Source organism: Aquarana catesbeiana, linkage group LG02, assembly GCF_042186555.1.
Source record: "Aquarana catesbeiana isolate 2022-GZ linkage group LG02, ASM4218655v1, whole genome shotgun sequence".
NCBI classification, from domain to species: domain Eukaryota; kingdom Metazoa; phylum Chordata; class Amphibia; order Anura; family Ranidae; genus Aquarana; species Aquarana catesbeiana.
The window spans coordinates 265,569,949-265,595,781 of NC_133325.1; the positions used below are offsets into that span (position 1 = coordinate 265,569,949).

General features: G+C 42.5%; 1 protein-coding gene across 3 annotated transcripts in view; it reads right to left on the bottom strand.

Moving 5' to 3' along the window:
- The window catches only part of DZIP1 (DAZ interacting zinc finger protein 1), a 104,973-nt gene that overhangs the window by 29,321 nt on the left and 49,819 nt on the right, over window positions 1–25,833 (bottom strand). For all 3 annotated transcript variants that reach the window (XM_073614380.1, XM_073614378.1, XM_073614379.1), the window contains exons 9-11: window positions 18,906–18,974; window positions 2,610–2,749; window positions 2,073–2,268 (exon numbers count right to left, since the gene is read on the bottom strand). In XM_073614380.1, coding sequence (XP_073470481.1) covers window positions 2,073–2,268; window positions 2,610–2,749; window positions 18,906–18,974 — 405 coding nt within the window. The remainder of the gene's footprint in view (window positions 1–2,072; window positions 2,269–2,609; window positions 2,750–18,905; window positions 18,975–25,833) is intronic.

Below are 25,833 nucleotides of genomic sequence, written 5' to 3' on the forward strand. Positions count from 1 at the left end.
GCGGTATACACTCCGCTCCTTCACCGCTCCGAAGATGCTGCTAGCAGGACTTTTTTTCCCGTCCTGCTAGCGCACCGCTCCAGTGTGAAAGCCCCGAGGGCTTTCACACTGGAGAGACAGCAGCGGCACTTTCGGGTCGGTTTGCAGGCACTATTATTACTGCAAACCGCTCCAGTGTGAAAGGGCCCTAAGAGTTATTAGCCAGAATACATATCTTAACGTGACCTCTATGACTGATCTGCCTACCTAAATTATTTTTACAATTTTTAAAGCCGACTGGTTTGCGACCATTGCGCTAGGTTCACACTATTGCGGTTTTGCGTGAATGGGACGATGTGCCTGCGTTTAACGCAGGAAATACGTTCCTGCAGCATTTTGAAAATGCAGCGGTTGGGAAATCACATGGTGCTTTTGCATCATGCTATTTTCCCATGGTTCCCCCACCTGCAAATATGCTTCATTTTTATATGTGTGGGGGTGCCATTAAAGTGATTGTAAAATCAAATTTGTATTCCCTATTAAAATAACAAACATGTTATACTTACCTGCTTTGTGCAATGGTTTTGCACAGGGCAGCCCGGGTCCTCCTCTTATCAGGTCCCTGGCTGGAACTCCTGGCCCCTCCCTCCTGTTGAGTGCCCCCACAGCAAGCAGCTTGTTATGGGGGCACCTGAGCTGAGCTGCAGCTCCATGTATCCATTCAGATACAGAGCTGCGGTCAGGCCCGCCCCCCTCTCTCGTGATTGGCTAACTGAGTTTGATTGACAGCAATGGCTCTGCTGCTGTGTCTCAGTCAATTAGGAGGGAGAGTCCCAGATGAACGAGGCACTCGTGGACATCGCTGGATAGAGATGGGGCTCAGGTAAGTGTTAAAGGGGCTGCTGCACACAGAAGGCTTTTTATCTTAATGTATAGAATGCTTTAGGATAAAAAACCTTCTGCCTTTACAACCACTTTAAGAATGAATGGCAGCCCCGCACGTTTTTAAGACCAGAGCATTTTGGCTGTGGGTCGTTGCAGGAACAGGTGCGATTGTCACACCTGCAATAGTGTGAACCTAACCTTACTGGAAACTGGAAGCTGTTAGTGAGAGTGTGGCATCAGACGAGAATGCACAATTGTGCTCTCATAGCTGTCAAAGCGAATGTAGATTAACCATCTCCTAGTATAGGCATCGTGCTGAGGAACGTTAATCTACAGATTGTAGAAAAACGGTAATAAAAAGGATGCCCTTAAAAACCCAAGCCACCCCTAAAACTTAAGCCTCATCCACCTGAACTTGTAAAACTTCACCTAACTCAAAGTATAGTGCCCTAACTTTTAACTTTCCCCAAATTTAACACATAACCTGTCTCTAAACATTTAACCTCATCCTAAATGTTTTTTAATCATCTAATGTACTTTCATCATCTATGAGCATAATAAATGCTGTCAGTGCACTGACATTGGAGTAAAATAAAGAAATGTCTGGAAAGTTCCATGAGATTTATTTTTTCCATTTGTTGTTGCCTCCTGTAGGTATCTTGCTGCTTCTTTTAGCAGGTATGCTTTTATAACCCTGTGCTGATATGGTCACTTTAAAGTGGAATTCCAGTCAAATTCTAACTAAGGCGAAATCCACCCCCACCCCATTCTAAGACTATTCTATCTACTGTACCCTGTAAAAGAAAAACATGGCTATACTTACCTATTCTGAATCTGCTCCAGTCCAATCACAAGATCAGGTCCCAGGGCAGGCTTCTGTGTAGAGGAAAAGCAGCAACAACGGCTGCAAAGTGTAGGCAATGATGGCACCCATAGGCTTAGTATGTTGGCTCTCTGCACTCCACTGAAGCTGGCGCTGTAAGCCAGTCATGTGGCATCTATAGACATCTTTTCTTTTACAAGGTAGATAAAGTCTTAGAATGGGGGTGGGAGTAGATTTCACCTTAGTTAAAATTTGACTAGAATTACACTTTAAGCTTATTCTGCTGTAATATTTTCAGAGTTTGGTCAATAAGCTGTGTTAACACAGAAAGTACTTTAACGGTTTCACACCCTCATGTTGGGATAAAACACACTCCATATCGTACCATCAGTAAAATGTTGACTTGTTGAAACACATTTAAAAGATGTTGATAATTGCTCCTCTGCTTTTTGATTTACGTGCTTTGCAAGCTTTTCATAAATTTTCTGGATCCCTGGAAATGTTTTCTCCCTCATGTGTCGGTTAATTTGCCTTGCATCCATTAATTTATGGAACTTGTCACTGGGGATCCCACACATACCCTGACAAGAACAAAATGTGTTATTCATCTCTACAACTATACAAGTATAAGCAGCATTAAAGTGAACCTGTCACAAACAAAAAGTCTCTTGGACATGAAGCAGTCTGCTCTTTAGATGAAGTAACGTTTCCACTGAGTCTGCCAATGTCAACTCTGTTGCATACATAATAGATTTTTCTACAGTTGATTACTCAGCAATGGAAGCATGCATTAAAATAGTAAAAAAAAATATATATATTTTGTATCTGATTTATAATTTCACGATTCAATCTCATATGTGAAACATTCATTTTAAAATGGTTGTAGAAGTTGCCAATTAATAATTCTGTGATGCAAGCTTACCGTTTTAAATCCTAGGACTTCCAACCTCTCTTCTAGGTCTTGTTCAATGACATTCCTGATTGTCTTCCTTAATGAATGGTCATTCTTCACCTCATGTCTCACATGGTACTTGATGGTGCCTTGTTCTTCATTTCCCCAGTCTGTAATCATATGAGAAAATAAAGTCTTCCTGTACTGTACTAAACTGGCAGAAGTAAAACTACAATCTGGTAATGCTGCATCCTTGCACTCTGCACTACAGTAAAGTGTAACTCTGGGTAAAATAAAAATTACACGTATGATGCAGCCTGTCACTAGAATTAACACAACAGCTTTTGTTTTAATGAGTTCCCCGTAACACAGCTTTATTACCTGTTGGTGCAGCCAGTAGATTTGTTATGTTCCCCTTCCGGTCATTTGGTGACAATGCTGTTCATGCTGCAGTGAAATCACACACCAGCATTTTCACCCCATGGGACAGGGTATTCTTAGATGGACATGTCGTTTCAGATGGACTTTGAACTTTGATACTTAACTTGGGCAGCTAGAAAAAAGGCACAGATAGAAGCTGCACACTCATTAACTACTTCCCCCTTAATGATCAGGCCATTTTTTGCAATTCGGCACTGCATCATTTTAACTGACAATTGCGCGATCATGCAACGTTGTACACAAACAAAATGTATGTCCTTTTGTCCCACAAATAGAGTTTTCTTTTGGTGGTATTTGATCACCTCTGTGGTTTTTATTTTTTGCTCTATAAACAAAAAAAGAGTGACAAGTTTGAAAAAAAAAATATCCGATCAGCTGAAAGATTTTCATGATACTCGGGTGCATACTTGACTTGTACAATATATAGATGGCACCCACAGGTTTGAAGACCCGGTGTCAAAGATCCCAGTAAACTGCTGAGGAGGTGTACCAATAGAAATCTGCCCAAAATATTCCACCTCTTTGTTCCTGTTCTGGACAAAACTATTTAATTATGTCCTGCAGGGCAAGATTTAGTTCATTAACCACCTGATGCCCACCTGGATTTGACTGGATCAATCTGCCCTGTGAAAAGGAAGAGAGAGCAGTGCTGCTGCTCTCCTGCACAGCGCTGGATCGAGATGGGGCTCAGGTTAGTATTTGGGGGGGGGGGGGGGGGGGGTGCTTGGGGGAGCTGCACCTGAAATGTTTTGTACCCTAATGCAGAGAATGCAGTACAATAAAAAAAATTAATAAAAACTTTAGTCTTTACAACCACTTTAACCGCTTTCCGACCGGCTCACGCCAATATATGTTGGCTGAAGGGCACGTACAGGCAGAATAATGTAACAGTACGTTGCCCTTAAAGAAGCGGTTTGTGGGTGTGCGCATGTGCCCCCGGCGGCACGCGCTGCGACCTCCGTGAGTGTGATCACGGGTCCCGCGGACATCGTCTCACGGAGAGGAAGAACGGGAAAATGCAAACAAGCATTTCCCTGTTCTGCCTAGTGACAGGACACTGATCACCGCTCCCTGTAATCAGGAGCAGTGATCAGTGTCGTGTCACACATATCTACGCCCCCCACAGTTAGAATCACTCCCTAGGACACACTTAACCCCTTTACTGCCCCCTAGTGGTTAACCCCTTCACTGCCAGTCACATTTGCACAGTAATCAATGCATTTTTAATTGCACTGATCGCTGTATAAATGTGAATAGTCCCAAAATCACGCCAAAAGTGTCCGATGTGTCCGCCATAATGTCGCAGTCACGATAAAAACCGCTGATCGCCGCCATTAACAGTAGAAAAATAAATTATTAATAAAAATGCCTAAAAACTATCCCCTATTTTGTAGACGCTATAACTTTTGCGCAAACCAATCAATAAACGCTTATTGCGATTTTTTTTTACCAAAAATATGTAGAAGAATACGTATCGGCCTAAACTGAGGGAAAAAAAATGTGTTTTTATAGATTTTTTGGGGATATTTATTATAGCAAAAAGTAAAAAAGAATGCGTTTTTTCAAAATTGTGGCTATTTTTTTGTTTATAGCGCAAAAAATAAAAACCGCAGAGGTGATCAAATACCACCAAAATAAAGCTCCATTTGTGGGGAAAAAAGGACGTCAATTTTGTTTGGGAGCCACATCGCACAACCGCGCAATTGTCAGTTAAAGCGACGCAGTGGGGGCGTGGCTTGGCAATGGCGCTGTGAGGCTGCTCTTTCTGGGAGCTCCGTGCTTCGCTCAGGCTGGGAACCGGATCTAGTGCACCTACCGTGCAAACAACTATATGTCCATGACGGATAGACCTCCGGGAACACCTGCAGCCAACAAAAACGCGGACATTTCAGCTTATTTCCTGCGGAATACAGCCACTCCGTCACAGGCCCCCGAATCCAAGATGGCGCCGCCGCGCAACAACAACGCGGGCACAGCATCGCTCAAAAAGACGAGCAAAGGGCCCCCCAGTGCCTCTCAAGGTAACGGGTCTCTCCCCCACAGACCGGACTCCCCGATCCTATCCCCGGAAATCCCGGGGATAGACAGTTGCTCGTTCGCGCAATCTGTACAGACTGCCAGCACTCAGGGGCCAGCACTGCCTGAAGGCTGGAAGGAGCTGATAGCCCTTCTCCCCACTAAAAAAGACATCTCTGACTCGGCAGCTACTATCGTGAATACCCTTTCTAAAGAAATCCATGACCTTAAGCAGAGGATAGATACAATAGACTCTAGGGTATCTGAGGTGGAAACATCCACTTCCCTGCTAGAATCCAGAATGTCAGCCATGGAAAAGGTTCATGTTGATTATAAAAAACGCCTGATCCTGATGCAACTTTCCATAGATGATGGAGAAAATCGCAGCAGAAGAAACAACATCAGAGTGCGCGGCCTACCTGAAGCCACATCAGGGAGTGACCTCAGAGCTACGATAGTGGCCATATTTAATCGATTACTGGACAAACCACCTACAGATGAGCTGGAACTGGACCGAGTGCACCGTGTGCAGGGCCCTAGGAGAGGAGACGATCCAGCACCGAGAGATGTATTGGCGAGAGTTCACTATTACACAATCAAGGAGGAAATTTTACAGAAGTCATGGACCCGGGGTCCCTTGGACTTTGATGGTGCGACTGTGCAACTCTTCCCTGATTTATCGCGACTCACCCTACGCATGAGAGGCCAACTACGACCATTACTTGAAGCAATCAGATCAGCAGGAGCCACATACAGATGGGGACACCCCTTCCACTTGATTGTTCTGAAAGGGACCAACTCATTCGTGCTGCGATGGCCGGAACAGCTTCCCGACCTGTTCGGGTTCTTGGGAGTGCCCCGGTTTCTCCGTGCCCAACTGGCTGGACTTTCCAATCACCTTCAACAACCCACGTTCTGCATCACCAAGACCCCAAAGATCCGGTAGACGACAATGGCGCTCAAGGTCCAGGATATCCCCGAGAGACAATCTCACCTCACCAGAGTCTTGATTGGACTATCCTTCCTGATCTCATAAAATATACACACGGTTCCGTGAGTGGGTCCTGTATAGTTTAAGGGGCTTATTATGTATGTGGGTTTTTTGAGGGCCTTGCACCTCGTTACAGAGTGGCAATGCCTACAATGGTTGTTTAGACCCAAATGCTTTTGAGGCCTTCTCGCTGCGCCTCCCCCCCATGGTTCCCCACTTGTAACGGAGGCATTTTTTGTTGCTCCCCGTTTATTTTTATCCTTTTTTTTTTTTTTTCTGGGGACGTGGGGTGGCGGCGCTGGGGGAGCCCTGATTCAGAAGACACGGTGTTGCGTATAGCTTAATACTGTTTTGATCTTAGGCACCAAAGTTCACTGTGATAGTTATGTTACAGACGAGTAGTTGGTGTATGCGTTTCTCTGTGTTCACATACACTACATTACAGGGGGTCACATACATGCAGCCTGAAGGTTCAGCAACACGACAAATAGAGTTGTTTTTGGAATTTTTATTATTTTTATGTTTTATTTTTATGTTTTATTTCTATGTTCCATTTATAGCGGTAATAGTCTGGTATCTTTTATTATACCGGTTCTCTCCTGTCGACACGTCTCCCACTGTGTCGCAGAGTCTAGTCTTCCACACCCACTAATAGGTAGCGCATACGTGCGCAAGGCTTAGTTTAGCAACAGTAGGATAATTCATTTGTCCTTCTTAGTATTATTTTTTCTCATCTCCTAGCTTTCACTTCCTTCTTCCTCCCTCCCTCTCTCAGTCCTCCCCTCTACTTCTTCCTTTCTGCCCTTCCTCCTCTTATTTTTCCACCCCCTCTCGTCTCTGGCGGTGGTTCCGCCCCCACCCCCCCCCCCCGCTTTATACCTCCCTGGACATCTTCTTTATTTTTATATTGTTGTTCGGTATTGGTGTGCGACATGGCCCCCCCAGGTAATCCCACGGGTCCACGCACGCGAGGAGGGATAAAATTTACCTCCCTCAATGTTAGGGGTCTGGCGACACCGGAGAAACGCTCCAGATTACTCTCAGACCTGAAAAAAACACGCTCACAGGTGGCGTTCATTCAGGAAACACATTTCAAACAGTCGGCAGTTCCCAGACTTAGTAACAGGGACTTTCCCAATGCGTACCACGCTCCCTCCCCTTTGTCGAAATCGAAGGGGGTTAGCATATTGATAGCCAGATCTTTACCGTGGACGCTGTTAGAGGAGAGAGCAGACCCACTTGGGCGGTACCTGCTCTTAAAGGGCAAAATCAGAAATACCACAGTGACCCTGGTCAATGTCTATTTTCCCAACTCTGACCACCTGTCCTTCTTGCGTTCACTCACTTCTTTGATCCTGGAGTTCCGGGAGGGTTTGTTCCTGATGGGCGGTGATTTTAACTTTGCCCCGGAGCCACTACTCGACGTTTCGAGAGGAGCGTCTCATTTATCCTTCGCTTACTTGAAAAAACTAAAACAGGAGTTGGCTGGCCTGCAGTTAGTCGATCCCTGGAGGACCATGCACCCTGAGGAGAGGGATTACACCTACTTCTCTGCGGTGCATGGAACCTACTCCAGGATAGACTTTTTCCAGATTCAACATAGGGATCTCCCTTATGTCACCTCATCCCAAATTGATTACATTTCCCTATCGGATCATGCTCCCACACATGTAACCATGTGCTGGGATACAGAACTTAGATCCCCCCCAACTTGGAAACTAAACGAGTCGCTGTTACAGATCCCGGAAGTACGCACAGAGATAAATAGGGCACTAACCAACTATTTCTCAGAAAACACGGACCCACAGATGTCTTCAATGACAATATGGGAGGCCCATAAATGTGTAATAAGAGGTGAACTAATCAGGATCGGGGCTGCAAAAAAAAGGGAAAGAACCAAACAGATTGATTCCTTGATATCCCAAGTGCGGTCTCTCGAGCTGCTACACAAGAAGTCTATGGCCGAAACACACCTCAAGGCTCTATTGAAGGCCAGAGGTGACCTGAAAGACCTTCTGTACCACAAAACGCTACAGAATCTGGCTTGGGCTAGAAGATTTATGTTCGAATTTTCCAATAAACCAAGTACCATGTTGGCCAGACTTCTACGTGGTCCGAGACAGCGCACTTACATTCCATCAATAGTGACCTCACAAGGGGCGAAAGCTCACACCTCCAGAGATATAGCCAGCGAATTCGTTAAGTATTATCAACAATTATACAACCTACACAAGGGGGAACCCGTGGGTTCCTTGGAGGAGAAGGAGAGGTTGGCGGGTGAATACATCAGGTCCTCGGGTATGCCTACTTTGCCAACTGAAATAAGTGACGCTTTCGAAGCGGACATTACTCAGGAAGAACTAGTGCTAGCGCTGGCACAAACGAAACCCAGGAAGGCACCGGGGCCGGATGGCTTCACCCTGACCTATTACCAGACCTTTGAGCCCAACCTGTCGCCACACTTTCTCAAAGCATACAACACATTAAAGGGGGGTAGTACTAACATGGTAGACTCCCTACGGGCATTTATATCCCTGATTCCAAAGGAAGGGAAGGATCCCAATTACTGCAGTAACTACCGCCCGATTGCGTTACTTAACGTGGATCTGAAATTATTTTCCAAAATCCTCGCCAATAGAATCTTACCGCATATCCCACAACTGATCCACCTGGACCAGGCGGGGTTTGTGCCGCTGAGGGAGTCGAGAGACAATACCATTAGAGTTCTCAATCTTATACATGAAGCGAGATCAGTCCAGAAGCCTTTTCTGCTCCTCTCCACGGACGCAGAGAAGGCTTTTGATAGGGTGGCCTGGCATTTTATGCGGGCCACTCTGGAGCATATTGGAATAGGCCCAAACATGAGAGGCTGGATCTCATCTTTGTACTCGGCTCCCTCGGCGGCGGTACGGGTTAACGAGTGGCGTTCGGAATTCTTTGACATTTCAAACGGGACGAGACAAGGGTGCCCCCTGTCCCCACTGTCCCCACTGATTTTCATTCTCTCCCTCGAGCCGTTCATGTGTAGCATTCGTGGGAATCCTAATATAACGGGAATTACTAAACCCTCCGGACACCACAAAATTGCGGCCTTCGCCGACGATCTGATCTTTTTCGTCTCCAACCCACAGATTACGCTACCCAACATCCTTTCAGCTCTTAAGGCATATGGGGAATTATCAAACTACAAAGTCAATTGTGCCAAGTCCGCGGTGTTGAATATCACACTACCAGCTAGGGAAGCTGTAAACATGAGCAAATCCTTCTCCTTTAGGTGGGCGGAGAAATCTATCCGCTACCTGGGGGTGGACATCACCCCGGACTTGGCACACCTATACACCAGCAATTTCGTACCCCTACTTCAGAAACTTAAGATAGATCTTCAGACGTGGCACAGACTTACTTTGACCTGGTTTGGGCGTTGTACCGCCCTGAAAATGACAGCCCTACCCCGGATTTTATATGTACTTCAAACATTACCGATCCAGTTACCAACTACTTTCTTTAAGCAAATTCAGTCTATCATTAGAGAGTTTATTTGGTCTCATAAATCCCCCAGAGCGAAAATACAAACACTGACCAAACCCAAAGATAAGGGGGGAGTGGGTCTCCCGGATATCTCTCGATATTACCAAGCGGTTCACTTAGCCAGGATTACCGATTGGCACTGTAACAGAGACTCCAAACAATGGGTGGGAATGGAGGTTGAAGATTCTTCTATTCCCTTACTCCCATCCCCGTGGCTCATGTCCACCCCGCCGGTGGACATGAAATCTCACCCGCTAATAGGTGCCACCCTCCGGGTAGCGAGGGAAATATTCCGCACCACAGACATATCACCGCTACCCTCACCCATGACGCCGATTATAGGTAACCCGGACTTTACCCCCGGACTCACAAGTCGCCGATTGAGACAGTTGACGATTGGTGAAAAACAGTCCCTAGGTGAGATTTGGCCCCGGGGAGAACTTCCAACTGCCTCCACACTCTCCAGACTCATAGATCCTCCATTAGACAGCTTCAGCACTCTTCAACTTAGACATTATCTGAAGACCCTCCAGAAATTACACTATGCCCCTCGGAGCCACACTCCTCTGGAATCTCTCTGCAAATCTGGGGAACCAATCAGACACACACTGTCGTTTCTATACAGTCTTCTGACGAGTCAGGGGGGGGACACAACTCCAGAGTTCCTCCTGAAATGGGAAAGGGACCTGGAGACTCAGTTCTCCACTCAACAAAGAGAGAAGGTCTTGGTCTTAGCACATAAGTCCTCGATTGCGAGCCATTATCAAGAAGCGGGATATAAAATCCTGACCAGGTGGTACAGAGTCCCATATGTGTTACATAAAATGAACCCGTCGCTGTCGGATAGGTGTTGGAGATGTGACAGGGAAGTGGGAAATATGCTTCACGTCTTTTGGTCGTGCCCACTCCTGAGACCCTTTTGGGAGGAGGTGACCACGACTATTCAAAGTCTGACCTCGGTCAATCTCAAAGACAACCCGGCCGCATGCCTTCTACACCTGACCACGAGACCGATTCAAAAATACAAGAAAACATTGACAATGCAACTCCTAAACGCAGCTAGGACATGCATTCCGGCGCTCTGGCGGAATCCTCTCCCTCCGTCCAGGGTCCTGTGGTATTCAAAAGTTAACTGTATTTTACGCATGGAGGAACTGACGGCAACTCTACAAAACAAAGAGGAACAATTTATTGACAAATGGAGACCCTGGAGATTTTTTGTGGGTACAGACGCATATCTGCAGGACATGGCAGTGACACAATCTCCGCCTACCTGAGATACAACCCCAAAAAACCCCATTGAAACAGATATACGTGTACGCCCCTTTGGGGTGTGGCGGGTGGGATCGTGTTGGGGGCGGTGTCGCAGCCATCCCTTTACAACCCCTTCCTTTTTGCCCTCTTTTCACCCTCTCATGCACCCCCTTCCCTTTTCCTACCCCGCTTTTCTTTCCACTTTCTACTCTTTTCTTCTCTTTTAGTATCTTCTGTCTCGATCAGCTCACTAAGCAGCCGTGGTGACGGCGATTACGAATATAATGTGAACGACATTTTTTGAAGTGAGCAGGTAACACTCACCTATATAGCAAAAGACATATCTGTCTTTAAAGGTTTAAATGTTTTAATAGATATCAAAACTGTTCATAAACAATTTAAGTTTTATGCAAGGAGGCCCGTTGGTAGGCAACCTTGATATAATATATTATGTATGAAACAGATATACTTTTGGCTAGAACATATCTATGCTACCATATTTGTTTGGTAAATAACTTGGATTTTGGGCTACAGTTATACTTCATATGATTCAAAAGTATTTTTGTATGGAATACATTACCTGCTGTAACCTAGACTGTATTTCTATGCCTTCTGTATATCAAAATAAAGGAATTTAAAAAAAAAAGCGACGCAGTGTCGAATCGCAAACAGTGATCTGGTCTTTGGCCAGCCAAATGGTCCGGGCTTAAGTGGATAAAATATCATTAATTTTTTTTTTAATAGATTGCATAAAAAAAAAAAAAAACAAGCAGTGCAAGTATCTAAATGAGAGATGACAGATCAGTGCAATAATGTACTGCTCATCCTTTCACTGTTCAGTCAGTCACAGGGTGAGAAGAGGGAGGGGGGGGGGACCTGTAGGTAAATCGGGATCTACAGCAGAGAAAAAACAGGTTCCCTCCCCTGCCAGTCAGGGCTGTGTAAATCTCAGGACTGTATGGACAGTGTGATATTGGGGGATGTCTAGCTCAGTGGTAGATGCATTTTCAGTGAGTTCACAGCCAACAGAATCTTCAGTTTAAGGGCGTGGTAGCCCACTTTTATTGAAAGTAACAAAAATGAAAGTTCATACATGCACGGGTTGCCAGCACAGGGATTCTTCTCCCAAAAATTACAACAAAACAAATCCTCATCCTCATCACTGGCTCTGACTGACAACAGCCAATGGCCAACAGCCAATGGCTCCTGTTGGTGTATCTAAACCTATTGGGAGCGAGAGAGCCTCGGCTCTCGTGCACAAAGCTGGATTGAGATGGGCCTTAGGTAAGTATTGAACTGCATGCAGAGGGTTTTTTACCTTACGGCAGTGGTTCTCAACCTGGGGGTCGGGACCCCCTCGGGGGTCGAATGATGATTTGTCAGGGGTCACCAAATCCTGGGTTGTTCCTGAAGCCCACACCGCTCTCCCAGCCTTTTTGCGGCCGACCCGCAGCAGGGCTATCCCTGGAGCCTGTGACCTCCCACCTGGGCTGCTCCTGGAGCCTGCAGCCCCCCACTCAGCCTCTTTGCAGGTGCCCATTCAGTTCATGGTATGGCTGGGGGGCAGAGACTAGAGGTCAGCTGACTGGTGAGGAATGTGAAGTGGGAGGGGCTGGAGGAGACCCTATCTCCTGATTTTGGCATAGGTGTCACTGCTACGAGACACCACCAAGTCGGAGACACAGTGAAGCCAGTGACACAGTGAGTAACACTACCTGTGATTATAGTTGCCAATAAAAGGACTCAGGGAGCGCTAAATGTCTGCGGGTTAGGGGCGCAAATTACTTGCCTTGTCTTGGGTGCTGACAACCCACGCTATGAAAATAATTTTACTGTTAGGGGTCCCGACAACTTTGGAATTTTTATCAAGGGGTCACGGCACTAGAAGGTTGAGAACCACTGCCTTACGGCATAGAATTCAGTAAGATAAAAACTCTTCTGCCTTTACAACTACTCTTAATAATCTATTCATACACAAGAAAAAAATCATTTTTTTAAAAATTCCCTTCAAGATGACTGAGCATTTAAAGTGAACATGGCTTTACCCTATTTACTTTTTTTTAAATCATTTATACTATGCAAAATGGAGAGCCTCTACTCTTTTAATAAATCAACCCCAAAGTGTGCAGCAAGTTTTACATTAATGTGAATGCAGCTGACAAAGAATAAAATAAAAAAAAGTAAGCATTACAGCTGTTGCCCTATAATAAATGTTTATGAAACAAAGGTCAAGTCTCATAAACACTGCTGAAGCAATCTGGAGCATCAGTGTTGTTTGCCTTTATAGATTGGCTGATAGGTAGAATGCTTTGATTGTGCTGCCATCTACAGGACAAACATACCAACAACCAAGAAAGGAGACGTGAGCAAAAAAGTACTGTATATACAGTATACTGGAGACATTATTTTTACTGTGTATGACCTCCTAAACTGTGAAAACTGTGAACTAGAACATATTGAAAACAACACGGAACACTCCAACTTTGTCAAACTCAGCTTAATTGAAAAGCTAAAATGTTGCCTTTAGATAACATTCCTGACAAATAATGAGTTAACCCATAACAACAGTCCAGCATCATCTTTTTTTCCTGAATGCTGTAAACGGAAAACTAAAAAATGATTGGTTGCTATGTGACAGTGCCCAGCTGGTGTTATTAAACAGGTTTATCTAAAAACACTATAGCCCTACAAAGAATGGCATGCACATATTTTGCAGACATCAGGCTCCTTAACACCACCCTTCCTTTTTTGGTAGATTTCTCTAAAAGATACCTTTACTGAAGAATTATGAATACTGCCATTGCTTACTTCTCCTTTAGAAAATGTTGGTTGCCTGAATGTCATGCTGATCCAGCAATTTTATGATCTGAATGCTTTGTCAGAGCTGGGGACTTAGACAGCCCTGAGGCCAGAGACAGCCAGCCATTTGGTATCCTCAGAAGGTCAGCAATGGTAGCCTCTGTATTTCTCTCAGTAAAAACATCCATAAACCCTTAATATATACAGTATATACCTGATTATCATAATATAGAAAATAGATTTCTGCAAAACCGCTAAAAAAAGAAAACCTAGCTAGTATGTAAACCAAAAGTAGGTATGAAAGCACAGCTTGAAATTAGTGAAAGATGAGGTACACTATCATGGGTAATATGTTTACCTTTATCTTCTGACAGCTCCTGAATAGTCTCCAATATATGTGCCTGCTCTGCCACTGGTCAAAAGGGAACATTAACAGCCAGAGAACAATGTTTAAAAAAGAGAGAGCCATAGAGCAGCAAGTATTATGATTTTGTTCTCAAAAAAACCTGCGGTCCTTAGCATTATCTTACACTAGTCTGAATCTTACCCAACAAGCCTTTCAAAAGATTAAAGAAGTGCCCTTCAGGTGCAGTCTGGCTTCTAACATATACTGTAGGTGGGAGTGTAGGTTTACATTTAAATAAACATTCAGCAGGTTTTGTGGAGACACTTAGCAAACGTCAAAGCTTGCTAAATGCCTGCCAAATATGTGTTTAATGCTACAGCCAGCATTCCCATTAACACCTTTATACAGACTATATCTCAGACTGGAGCTGAAGGGTGCTGAAAATGAATCCATAATAATACTAATATGGGAATTGTCATTGCTGAATTCTTTTGATTTTCCTCACTATTAAGTGAGTTACTGACCTGAAACAACCATGCACACATCAAACTAAAGCATGTCTCAGGTCATTGGTGAAGAAAAGGATTATGGCCCTGAAACATCTTCAAAAATACATTACTATGCTGACCTTGATATTTCAATCACAAATTCCTTTTAATAAAGAACCCTGAAAGCTGAGCCAAAGAAAAGGCAAACAGTCACTACTAATGCCAGCAGCCAATCTTTCCCCAATATTGATGTACCATGCCTTGTTCTCCACTGTGTCTCTGTGTGGAGGTGGTCAACTTGGTAGCGGCAGGACAAGTAAAATATTAAGCAGCACAGTAGTGACACCACCAAATACTGTATAACCCAGATCGCCTAGGACTAGTAGTCAAGGGCAGCAGTGCCTTAGATTTAACACTGCAGATATACAGCTAGGAAGTTGTGGGTACAGAAGTGCCTGGACACCTTCACATACCAGGATGTACAATGCTATTTCTCAGGATTTTGACATCTCAGGAATGATATTTCAGTTTCCAAGAGGTCATTGGCATGCTGCACTACACAAAAGCATCTTAAACTCTTTCAAAGACTCCAATGATAAAATTAAACCAAAACATTAAGGCCTCATGCCTCTAAATGCCCCTACACATTAGCCTATGTGTCCATACATACATAGGCATTTACATTTTACAGGCAATGGTGTTTAGATACAGAAAAAAACCCATAGTCCAGGAGTAGCAGCGTTTTGCCAGAAAAAAAATGCCTGACGTGTTTCGATGCACATTAACCACTTGTGGACCGCATAACGCCTTTATACTGTGGCAAAGGGGCTCTCCTGTGCCGAATCACATGCCTAGTACGTTATGTGGCACTCCAGGTAGAAAGCATGTGTGTGTGCCATAATCACAGCACAAGCCGATCAGTGGGTGCTGACCAATGGATGGCCACCAGCACCCGCTGATTGGTGAGGAGAAAACAAGGCAGAGTTCTGTCCTGTCAGCGGGAAAGAAAATCCAGCACATCACTTAGTAAAAGCACCTCACAGTACACACAAACACTGGTTAGGCACACATTTAACCCTCTGATCGCCCTAGATGTTTAACCCCTTCCCAGCCAGTGTCATTAGTACAGTGACATTGTATACTTTTAGCACTGATCACTACATTAGTGTCACTGGTTCCCACAAAATAGCAAAAGTGTCAGATTGTCTGTCGCAATATCGCATTCCTGCTATAAGTCGCTGATTGTCATCATTACTAGTATAAAAAAAAAAATGACAGTATATATACCATAGTTTATAACTTTTGCGCAAACCAATTAATATACACTTATTTTTGGTAAAAAAAAAATCCCAATATGTAGCAGAATACATATTGGCCTGATGAATGGTCATGAAGGAGGGGTAAATCTTCCGGAGGGCAAGTGGTTATTGCTAGGCATGTTTAGCACTTGAGCATTAGTTCATTTCAATAGCTAGAATAAATTATCATTCTGGCCAATGAAATAAACTAACGCCCAAACGCTTGGCGTGCCCAAGCGTCAAGTGTTTTTTCCACCCAAGAGGCTGCCAGGAGGAAAAGCACCTAGGAGAGATGGGAGAACTTTCAAGTGTGCAAGAGGTCTTAGGCTACAGCCCTCCTACAAAGGATAACATTGAATATGCCACTCAATTGCTGCTTCTTGTCCCAATTAATTTAATTTAATACTAAGGAGAATCCCTCTGCGGAGGGATACTTATTTTTAGAATAGCTATATTAGTCAGGTGTACTGTAACTGGGAATTTCAGTGTGGATGGGTAACTAATGGATAAATTGATAAGAATCCAACATGAACAATATGGAGTTTGTCTTAGTCAGGTGAACTAAACTCTAAAAGGAAATATAACTTGCTTTAAAAGTCTGCAGAAAAGTACACTATTAAGCTTAAATAAAGCTTCACATACAGTATATAAGATAGTCACTGGTCACTAGTTAAACAGAGGGGTTTATTTACCAAAACTAGAGAGTGCAAAATCTGGTGCAGCTGTGAATGGTAGTCAATTAGCTTCTAACCTCAACTTGTTCGATTAGGCTTTGACAATAAACCTGGAAGCTAATTGGTTTCTATGCAGAGCTGCACCAGATTTTTCACACTCCAGTTTTAGTAACTCAACAACAGAGTCTTTCAAAACCTAATTAATCCTGTGTCTCGGAAGCAGACAATACTCTCAACAAACTACAAAAACAGTCTCTCAACATTTTTCACCCAGGGACACGCTACTCATCTCATATGGATTCTTCCATTTTTAATACACACAGGGTATTACAGATAACCCCGATGCCATCCCCCCCTTCATCAATTGTTCACAGCGAGATACACACTCTGGGGATCACCTGGTTGGATATCTCATATTAGTCCCATATAGTTGCTACATCCACCCTTGAAGAAGTGGATTTTAACCATGAAACACGTTGGAAATTCGAGGATGTAACTATGTCCTTGACATATTAGTTTTTTATTTTTATCCACAATTATCTCATAATATATCCCCCTATGGTTCTTAAACATCATACAATAAGGACCCTTATGTGTATTCAAGTGTAGATACTATTATGTCATGTGTGTGTGTGTGTAGATAGATAGATAGATAGATAGATAGATAGATAGATAGATAGATAGATAGATAGATAGATAGATAGATATGCTATTGTTATGTCACATGCACAATTGCAATGGGTCAGCTTTATATATATTTTTAATAAACATGTCATGATTTTATCACATCGTCATTTGCCTCATATAAAGTCCCAATCGCTTTTCCCCCCTCTTCCAATACTTGATTAGGGATGGAGACACATGGTCACATGTGTCTCATTCAAAGTCCCACTCACCCTTCCCATTTTTACAAGGGAAATCTTTGAAAGTTTTTTAGGTCTTGGGGAATCCTTCCTAAACATGCATAGATCTACAGATCACAGGAGTATAATCAGTAAGTTATAAATATTATCATAAAATGACTGAATAATGAATTTGCTGTCCCTAGCATAGCTGACACCCAAAGTGGATCAATTCTAATGCCCCGTACACATGGTCGGACTTTGTTCGGACATTCCGACAACAAAATCCTAGGATTTTTTCCGACGGATGTTGGCTCAAACTTGTCTTGCATACACACGGTCACACAAAGTTGTTGGAAAATCCGATCGTTCTAAACGCATTGACGTAAAACACGTATGTCGGGACTATAAACGGGGCAGTGGCCAATAGCTTTCATCTCTTTATTTATTCTGAGCATGCGTGGCACTTTAAACCGTCGGATTTGTGTACACACGATCGGAATTTCCGACAACGGATTTTGTTGTCGGAAAATTTTATATCCTGCTCTCAAACTTTGTGTGTCGGAAAATCCGATGGAAAATGTTTGATGGAGCCTACACACGGTCGGAATTTCCGACAAGGTCCTATCATACATTTTCCGTCTGAAAATCCGACCGTGTGTACGGGGCATACCACCCCTATGTTCTAAATAATTGTGAAATAAAAATGAAACAATAATAATGACAAGAAAAGAAAAGCACACAATAAAAAATTAGTATGACCCCTTACATTAGGGGCAAGTAGAGAAAATTGTGGTCAGGTCAGTAGAAAACTGCCCCTTACATTGGTATAGCTAGGTTTAGTTGATCACATTCAACTGGACTTGTTCTGCAATGATGACCACCTCCTCAGTTCTGATGAGTGTCAGGAAACTGCCCCAGCATTTATATCCACACAGCACTATTTATTTAATGCAATTACCATGGAATGTATAGATATCGGCTTTTACACTGGTGTCTTCTATACTGATGGACGAAGAGAAGGGCCTCTTACATTTATGGTCAGTGGAACAAGGGATCACGTAAACTGTTGGACAGTTGGATGAAGAATGTTGGGGGAAAAATTGTTACATTTGTGGTTAGTCAAGGAACCCCTAGCAAACTCAAGAGAGAAGCTGTGCTAGATAATCAATTAGACAAGAGAGGTAAATCCAGTTGCATGATTACCCCATCTGAATTCAGCAATAATACTGAAGAGCTCCACAGTATAAAGATCTGGCAACCTGGCCAAATCGGCAAGTGTATGACCAACATAGGATTGTGTTGGGTTAAAATGCACAGCCAATTATTTTGTCACAGTAAGATGAATATGTATCTTTCCAAAGCAAAGTTTGTTAACACAATGGGGTTTATTTACTAAAGGCAAATCCACTTTGCACTGCAAGTGCACTTGAAAGTGCAGTCGCTGTAGACCCGTGGGGGACATGAAAGGGAACTAAAAAAACAGCATTTTTGCTTGTACATGATTGGATGAAAAATCAGCAGAGCTTCCCCTGATTTCAGATCTTCCCCTCAGATTTACAGCGACTGCACTTCCCAGTGCACTTGTAGCGAAGAGTGGATTTGCCTTTAGTAAATCAACCCCAATGCCACATAAATAATTATCTCACCTCTAGTGGAAATGGCAGTTGCAGAATGTTTTCCTTCAACGCTGTTTAACGATTGCACGGTTGTTGGCTCTACAGAAAAATTTGTAAAACACATTTATAGGGTTTTTTGCAACAAAATTACATTTGAAACAGAAATTCGCTGGCAAATCTGATGAGACAGGCAGGAACATCACTATCATTCATGAGGCAGCTGCTTACTTGCCTTACAACACCAATATCATGGGTTCAACTACCTATTACACAAAAGAGCATGTTAAGCCAAGAGTTTACACATTTGCACTGGGCCAGTGAATATGTATATGTTTAATAATGCAAAAGAGGGGCAATCTATATATACAGTTGTGCTCATAAGTTTACATACCCTGGCAGAATTTATGATTTCTTGGCCATTTTTCAGAGAATATGAATAACACAAAAACATTTTTCACTCATGGTTATTGTTTGGCTGAACCCATTAATTATCAATCAACTGTGTTTTTAAAATCGTAATCACAATAGAAACTACCCAAATGACCCTGATCAAAAGTTCACATATACTGGTGATTTTGGCCTGATAACATGCACACAAGTTGCCACAAAGGGGTTTGAATGGCTATTAAAGGTAACCATCCTCACCTGTGATCTGTTTGCTTGTAATTAGTGTGTGTGTATAAAAGGTCAATGAGTTTCTGGACTCCTGACAGACCCTTGCATCTTTCATCCAGTGCTGCACTGACGTTTCTGGATTCTCAATCATGAGTTAAGCAAAAGAATTGTCAAAGGATCTGCAGGAAAAGGTAGTTGAACTGTATAAAAAAGGAAATGGATATAAAAAGATATCCAAAGAATGGAGAATGCTAATCAGCAGTATAATTACCACCGCTCTAGGTGATCGGGTTCAAGCTTCCCGTCCTCCGCTATGTGGATGATTGTGAGAGCCCCAGGTGCCGGCAATTGCTATTCCAATGGTATGTGTGTGATGGAAAAATCTGGACAGCCGCACTCCGGATTAGAAAAGTGAAAAATAAAATCCTCTTTATTGAAAAAGTAATAACATGATTAAAATCCGTACATGGCTTTGTTGGGATAATGCAGCATAACCGCTAACGCGTTTCACGCTCCCATAGAGCGCTTACTCATAGCTGGTTTGTACGAAAGTGATCACCACTTATATACACATAATTTATCTACCACATGACTACATATTGATTATCTGATTTGAAACAGCTGATCGTTAGTCTGTGTGGGGTCTTTTTGGCATAGATGTGATTGGATGTGCGTCCTATAGTGGATTCACTAATGAAGACATGAATATATAAATGAAATGTATTCATATTGGCAAATGTCAACATATATAAATAATAAAAAATTCTATTCAAGGTTTTTGAAAAACATGTTTGTTATTTTTCAAAACCACAATAATGAGATGGGTGCTGGAATTTGACGTTCAAACGTATAAATTATCATACGGATAGGCGCAAGTATGGGCAAACTATGTGAGCTGGTGGCTGCGGTATAATGTAAACGGTGTATAGGATGAGAATTGGAATTAGGTCTATATGCATGTGATAAAAAGATGTGCATCCAACACCACTATCAGTGTCTACAAGAAAAGACTAAATATGTGTGTATGGTGCATAAATATATGCAAAAATTTTTTTTTTTTTTTTTTTTTTTAACGACATAAAGATAAAAATAATGATGAAAAGCAATTCTTTATATGTGTGTGTATGTGTATATGCATGATGATTTCAACTTTCAAAAAACGTGGTGACATATGTGAATTGGAAGCTGGGCAGGAAACTGGCGTCCTGTCGCAATAATGCGACCAAAAGTCTCCTGATTTACAGGAGTCTATGTGTGAATAAATGCTTTTGCTTCAATTCCTACATGTGTGAATATTATTCTTTGCAACATATAAAGGATTGTGAAACTTATCACTCTCTGATAACCCCGCCACTCCAGCTTCACAAAAGTGCTCATTTAAAACCTTGCATCACTCCGTATGGGATGCATTAATCCCAATCAGGTAACAACATTAACGTTGCTGAACGTCTTTCTTTGAAGCAATCACATCTCTCGATGAGTTGTCTTCAAGTGTATGGGCAGAACTATATGAGGTAGATAAAAATGGGACAAAGTGCAGTGTTTATGCACCTGTCTCTATTCTTTTTATACATAGTATAATATTGGCAGTGACCATATGACAGGTTCTTCCAATATATGTGTTTATATCAATAGATAAGTAACAATCTCACTAAACCAATTACTATGTGAAATAAACAACTAATCTACCTCTTTGAAGACCACAGCTCTTAAATCAACTCAAAACACATGGGAACCTTGCAAAAAAGGTAATGAACCATGTACACATGTGGTAAAAAACATTTGTGCAAAGTTAGGCTAGCCATACACCATACAATTCTCCCGGGCAACTCTGGTCTAGATTCACCAAAACCATACAATAGGAGGCCAAACCCAAACACCCTCAACTTGTATGCAATCAGGCAGGCCCTTCTACCACACAGCTGAAGGCAAATCCAAAGAAAATTGGACAAGAAGATTGCACGGTGTATGGCCAGCTTTAGTGTTATGGTCTACCTGCAGCTACCATCAAACAATAATGTCTAATTAGAAACGAGATTCAAGTGACAGTGAATGCAAAAGATATAGTAAATTGTTTCTTTTAAATGAAAACATATATGCATATCACTAGTCATTTGCTCGTATGGATTGGAGTGTGTGTAGCCCAATAAAATGTATCGGTTACTGGGGAGATGTGTAAAAAAGGGAACTGATATATTGATATTTGCTCCATCATCCACCAAAAAAGGAATGTGGATGTGTAATCAAGGAAAAAGTTGGGAGGAAAGGGTTACAGATGTATTGCTCGGGGATATAGCTTCAATGTTGTTTTATTCATAGAAATGTGAAACGTCCCACTCAAAGTTTAACCCCCGTGGAATCCTGGTGTCTAACGAGAATATCCAAAGGACTTCTCGTTTGCACAGTAACTGGAATCTGTCACCTCCTCTCACCGGTGTGATGATTTTCTCAATGCCCTGAATAGTTAAACTGGAAGTGTCTTTGTGGTGTGTGTAAACCCAGTGCTTTGATACATTGGTTAAGATCTCCTTCTCAATATTATACAGGTGATCATGTAACCTGTCTCTGAGACGCCGTGTTGTGCGTCCAACGTATTGTACCTGGCAACTGGTGCATGTGATAACATATACCACAAATTTGGTGTTACAATTAATGAACACGGGGATCGAGAATTCTTTTTGATTGCTGCATGATTTTATGAGTTGACCCGTTTTAATGTACCTGCAGTAATTACAAGTTTTTATTCCACACTTGAAATTGCCTATGAAATTGAGCCAATTGGATTTTGTTCGGTTGGTTGAGAACAAACTGGGAGACAGTGAACGTCCCAATGTGGGTGCTCTGCGGGATACAACCTTGATCCCTTTAGAAAGGATGTTACTATATATAGGGTCATTATACAAAACAGGAAGGTGTTTCATGATAATTTTCTTGATTGTATTAAATTCTGAGCTGTATGGAGTAGAGAATACCGGGATTCTAGGGGACATGTCCCTTCTCTGTTGAATGTTTCTAGCTGGTTTTTTCTTTACAAGTAAAGGTCTTGGGATGGATCTTACTGTGTTGAGTGCTTTTTGTATTGATGTTTCTTTATAGCCACGAGCTTTAAACCTGTTTGCCATGCTTTTGGCTTCAGCCTCAAAAGCATCAGGAGAGCTACATAGGCGCTTTAACCTTAAAAACTGGCTATATGGAATGCCTCTGATGGTGTGTTTAGGGTGTGCAGAGTCAGCTCTAAGTAGAGTGTTGCCACTGAGAGGTTTTCTGTACAGACTGGATTGAATCGCATCACCGGACCCCACCAGTTGCACATCAAGGAATTCTATAGATCTGGATTGCAGATTTCCCGTAAATTTTAAGTTTAATGAATTGTCATTGAAATATGCCAGCCAGATATCCAAATTAGCTTCTCTATCTGATGTAATAAATAACAGGTCGTCTATGAAGCGACAGAAAAAGACCGTATCTTTGCGGCGGGGACTATTTGGTCCAAAGATGCGGGACCTCTCCCACCAGCCCATATAAATATTGGCCAGTGAGGGGGAAAATTTGGCTCCCATAGAGGCCCCGCATTTCTGGAGAAAATAGTCCCCATCAAACATAAAAAAATTGTGTGTTAAAAGGTACTCCAGGGCTTGTACAATGAACTCTTGTAAAATCAAAGAGAGTTTGCCTGTTTTTCTAAGAAAATAAGTGACTGCCTGGATCCCCAGATGATGTGGGATACTAGAGTACAAACTAGATACATCACAGCTGATCCATCTATAATTGTCTTCCCATTTAATGTCTTGCAGTTTGTTCAATAAATCGTTTGTATCTTTTATGTAACCAGGGAGACTGGTGGCTATTGGCTGTAAATGAGAGTCTACCCACTCTCCTAGGCGTTCATTTAAAGAGCCTATCCCCGCCACTATAGGTCGACCTGTAAGGGGATTTAACCCCTTGTGGATCTTTGGTAGGTGGTGGAATATTGGTGTTATGGGGCATTCTGGAATGAGAAATTCTTTCTCCCTAGGAGTGAATATACCCATTTGTATGGCTCTATCTATGAGTGTGGAGAGCGTGTTTTTGAAAGCAATAGTGGGGTTGGAGGGTAGTTTCTGGTATGTGTGTGTGTCAGATAGTTGACGCAGAGCTTCTTTTTTGTAGACTTCTACATCTAAAACCGCCACCATACCCCCCTTATCTGCGTTTCTGATGACAATCTGGTCGTCTGCGGAGAGCCTCTTAAAGGCTTGTCTCTCCTTGACGGACAGATTGTCCTGTGTAAATTTCTTTCTGTTGCAGCTGTGAGCCAGGTGTACCAAGTCCCCCTCCACCAGTTTTTGGAATGAGTCAAGATTCTTACCTCTGGCCGCCACCGGATAAAAATCTGATCTACCCCTGGAGATTTCAATATGTACATCCGTAGGATTTAGAGGACAAGGATCTGACTCATGTGCCAAATCAGTTAAATCCTGTAGAGCACAGTTATCAACAAATAGTATGGGTGAAGAAGGGGACTCACCTGTGTCACAGCTGTCTACAGACACATTGGGCTCATCCACTGCACAATCAAAAAAATGTTTCCTAAGAGTTAAAGTCCTTGAGAATTTATTAATGTCCAAAATTGTTTCAAAAAGGTTGAAATGTCTGCTAGGACAAAAGTTCAAACCTTTGGCCAACAGGCTGACCTCTTCTGTGCTCAGTTGTTTTTTGGACAAATTAATCACACTGTGCTTTACTTCCTCTGCGTCTTCGGCGTCTTCTCCCGCAGCATATAGCGTGTGTTGTTCGTGGCGTTTGTGTTTCCTACCACCTCTTCTTGTCTTTTTGTGGAGGGTTTCTTTTTCTTGGTTTGTCTGGACCTGTGAGGGTTTCCAGGGGAGCGGCTGTTGGTGGATCTGATGGATTCTGGTGGGGTTGGAGATCTGTCAAGTGATGAGTTTGACATGGTACGTGCTAGAGTGTTGTCGGCCGACTCCCCTTCATGGTCTGAGAAACTTACTCGTTTACCTCGGTTTTTGCGGGATCTGTTGGACTTGTAAAGTGGCTTGTGCCAGGTGTAGACCTTGTTTCCTTGATAATCATCCTTATCCCGGGCCATTTTGCCTTTCTTGGTATCAATTACTGCTCTTTCCATTCGATCTAGTTTCTTGTTTAACCTTTCATCGAGTTCAGAGAAACCTTTAATCGCTTGAGAAGTGGTAAGATCTTTTTGTATTGTGGAAATATCCAGTTGTAACTTCTCTGTTTCTTTTTTCTTTGAGGCAATCAAAATCTCCATGAGTTTAAAGGAACAGGTGTCTAGAGTGTCTGTCCACTGTTTTTTGAAATCTTCATCAAATAAATCTGAGGTAGGAAATTTTTTGATTCTTAGTCCACGAGGAATGTGCAGTATTGATACATATTCTGTAAGAAAAGTAATGTCCCAATAGGCTCTAATCTCTTTAGACATTAGTTGTTCTAATTTCCTAAAGAGCCTTATCAATTGTATTTCATCGTCTTCCGATGGTTGTAAGGTGTATGCTTGCAATGGCTGTCTTAGAGGATTATTGGATGGTGCTGTAAGAGTTCTGCTAAAAGCTGCTTCCACAACAGGCACTTGTGTACTGGGATGATCCATGATTTATTTCCAATATTGTTCTCTCACTCTGAGACCAAGAGTGAATCTAGACCAGAGTTGCCCGGGAGAATTGTATGGTGTATGGCTAGCCTAACTTTGCACAAATGTTTTTTACCACATGTGTACATGGTTCATTACCTTTTTTGCAAGGTTCCCATGTGTTTTGAGTTGATTTAAGAGCTGTGGTCTTCAAAGAGGTAGATTAGTTGTTTATTTCACATAGTAATTGGTTTAGTGAGATTGTTACTTATCTATTGATATAAACACATATATTGGAAGAACCTGTCATATGGTCACTGCCAATATTATACTATGTATAAAAAGAATAGAGACAGGTGCATAAACACTGCACTTTGTCCCATTTTTATCTACCTCATATAGTTCTGCCCATACACTTGAAGACAACTCATCGAGAGATGTGATTGCTTCAAAGAAAGACGTTCAGCAACGTTAATGTTGTTACCTGATTGGGATTAATGCATCCCATACGGAGTGATGCAAGGTTTTAAATGAGCACTTTTGTGAAGCTGGAGTGGCGGGGTTATCAGAGAGTGATAAGTTTCACAATCCTTTATATGTTGCAAAGAATAATATTCACACATGTAGGAATTGAAGCAAAAGCATTTATTCACACATAGACTCCTGTAAATCAGGAGACTTTTGGTCGCATTATTGCGACAGGACGCCAGTTTCCTGCCCAGCTTCCAATTCACATATGTCACCACGTTTTTTGAAAGT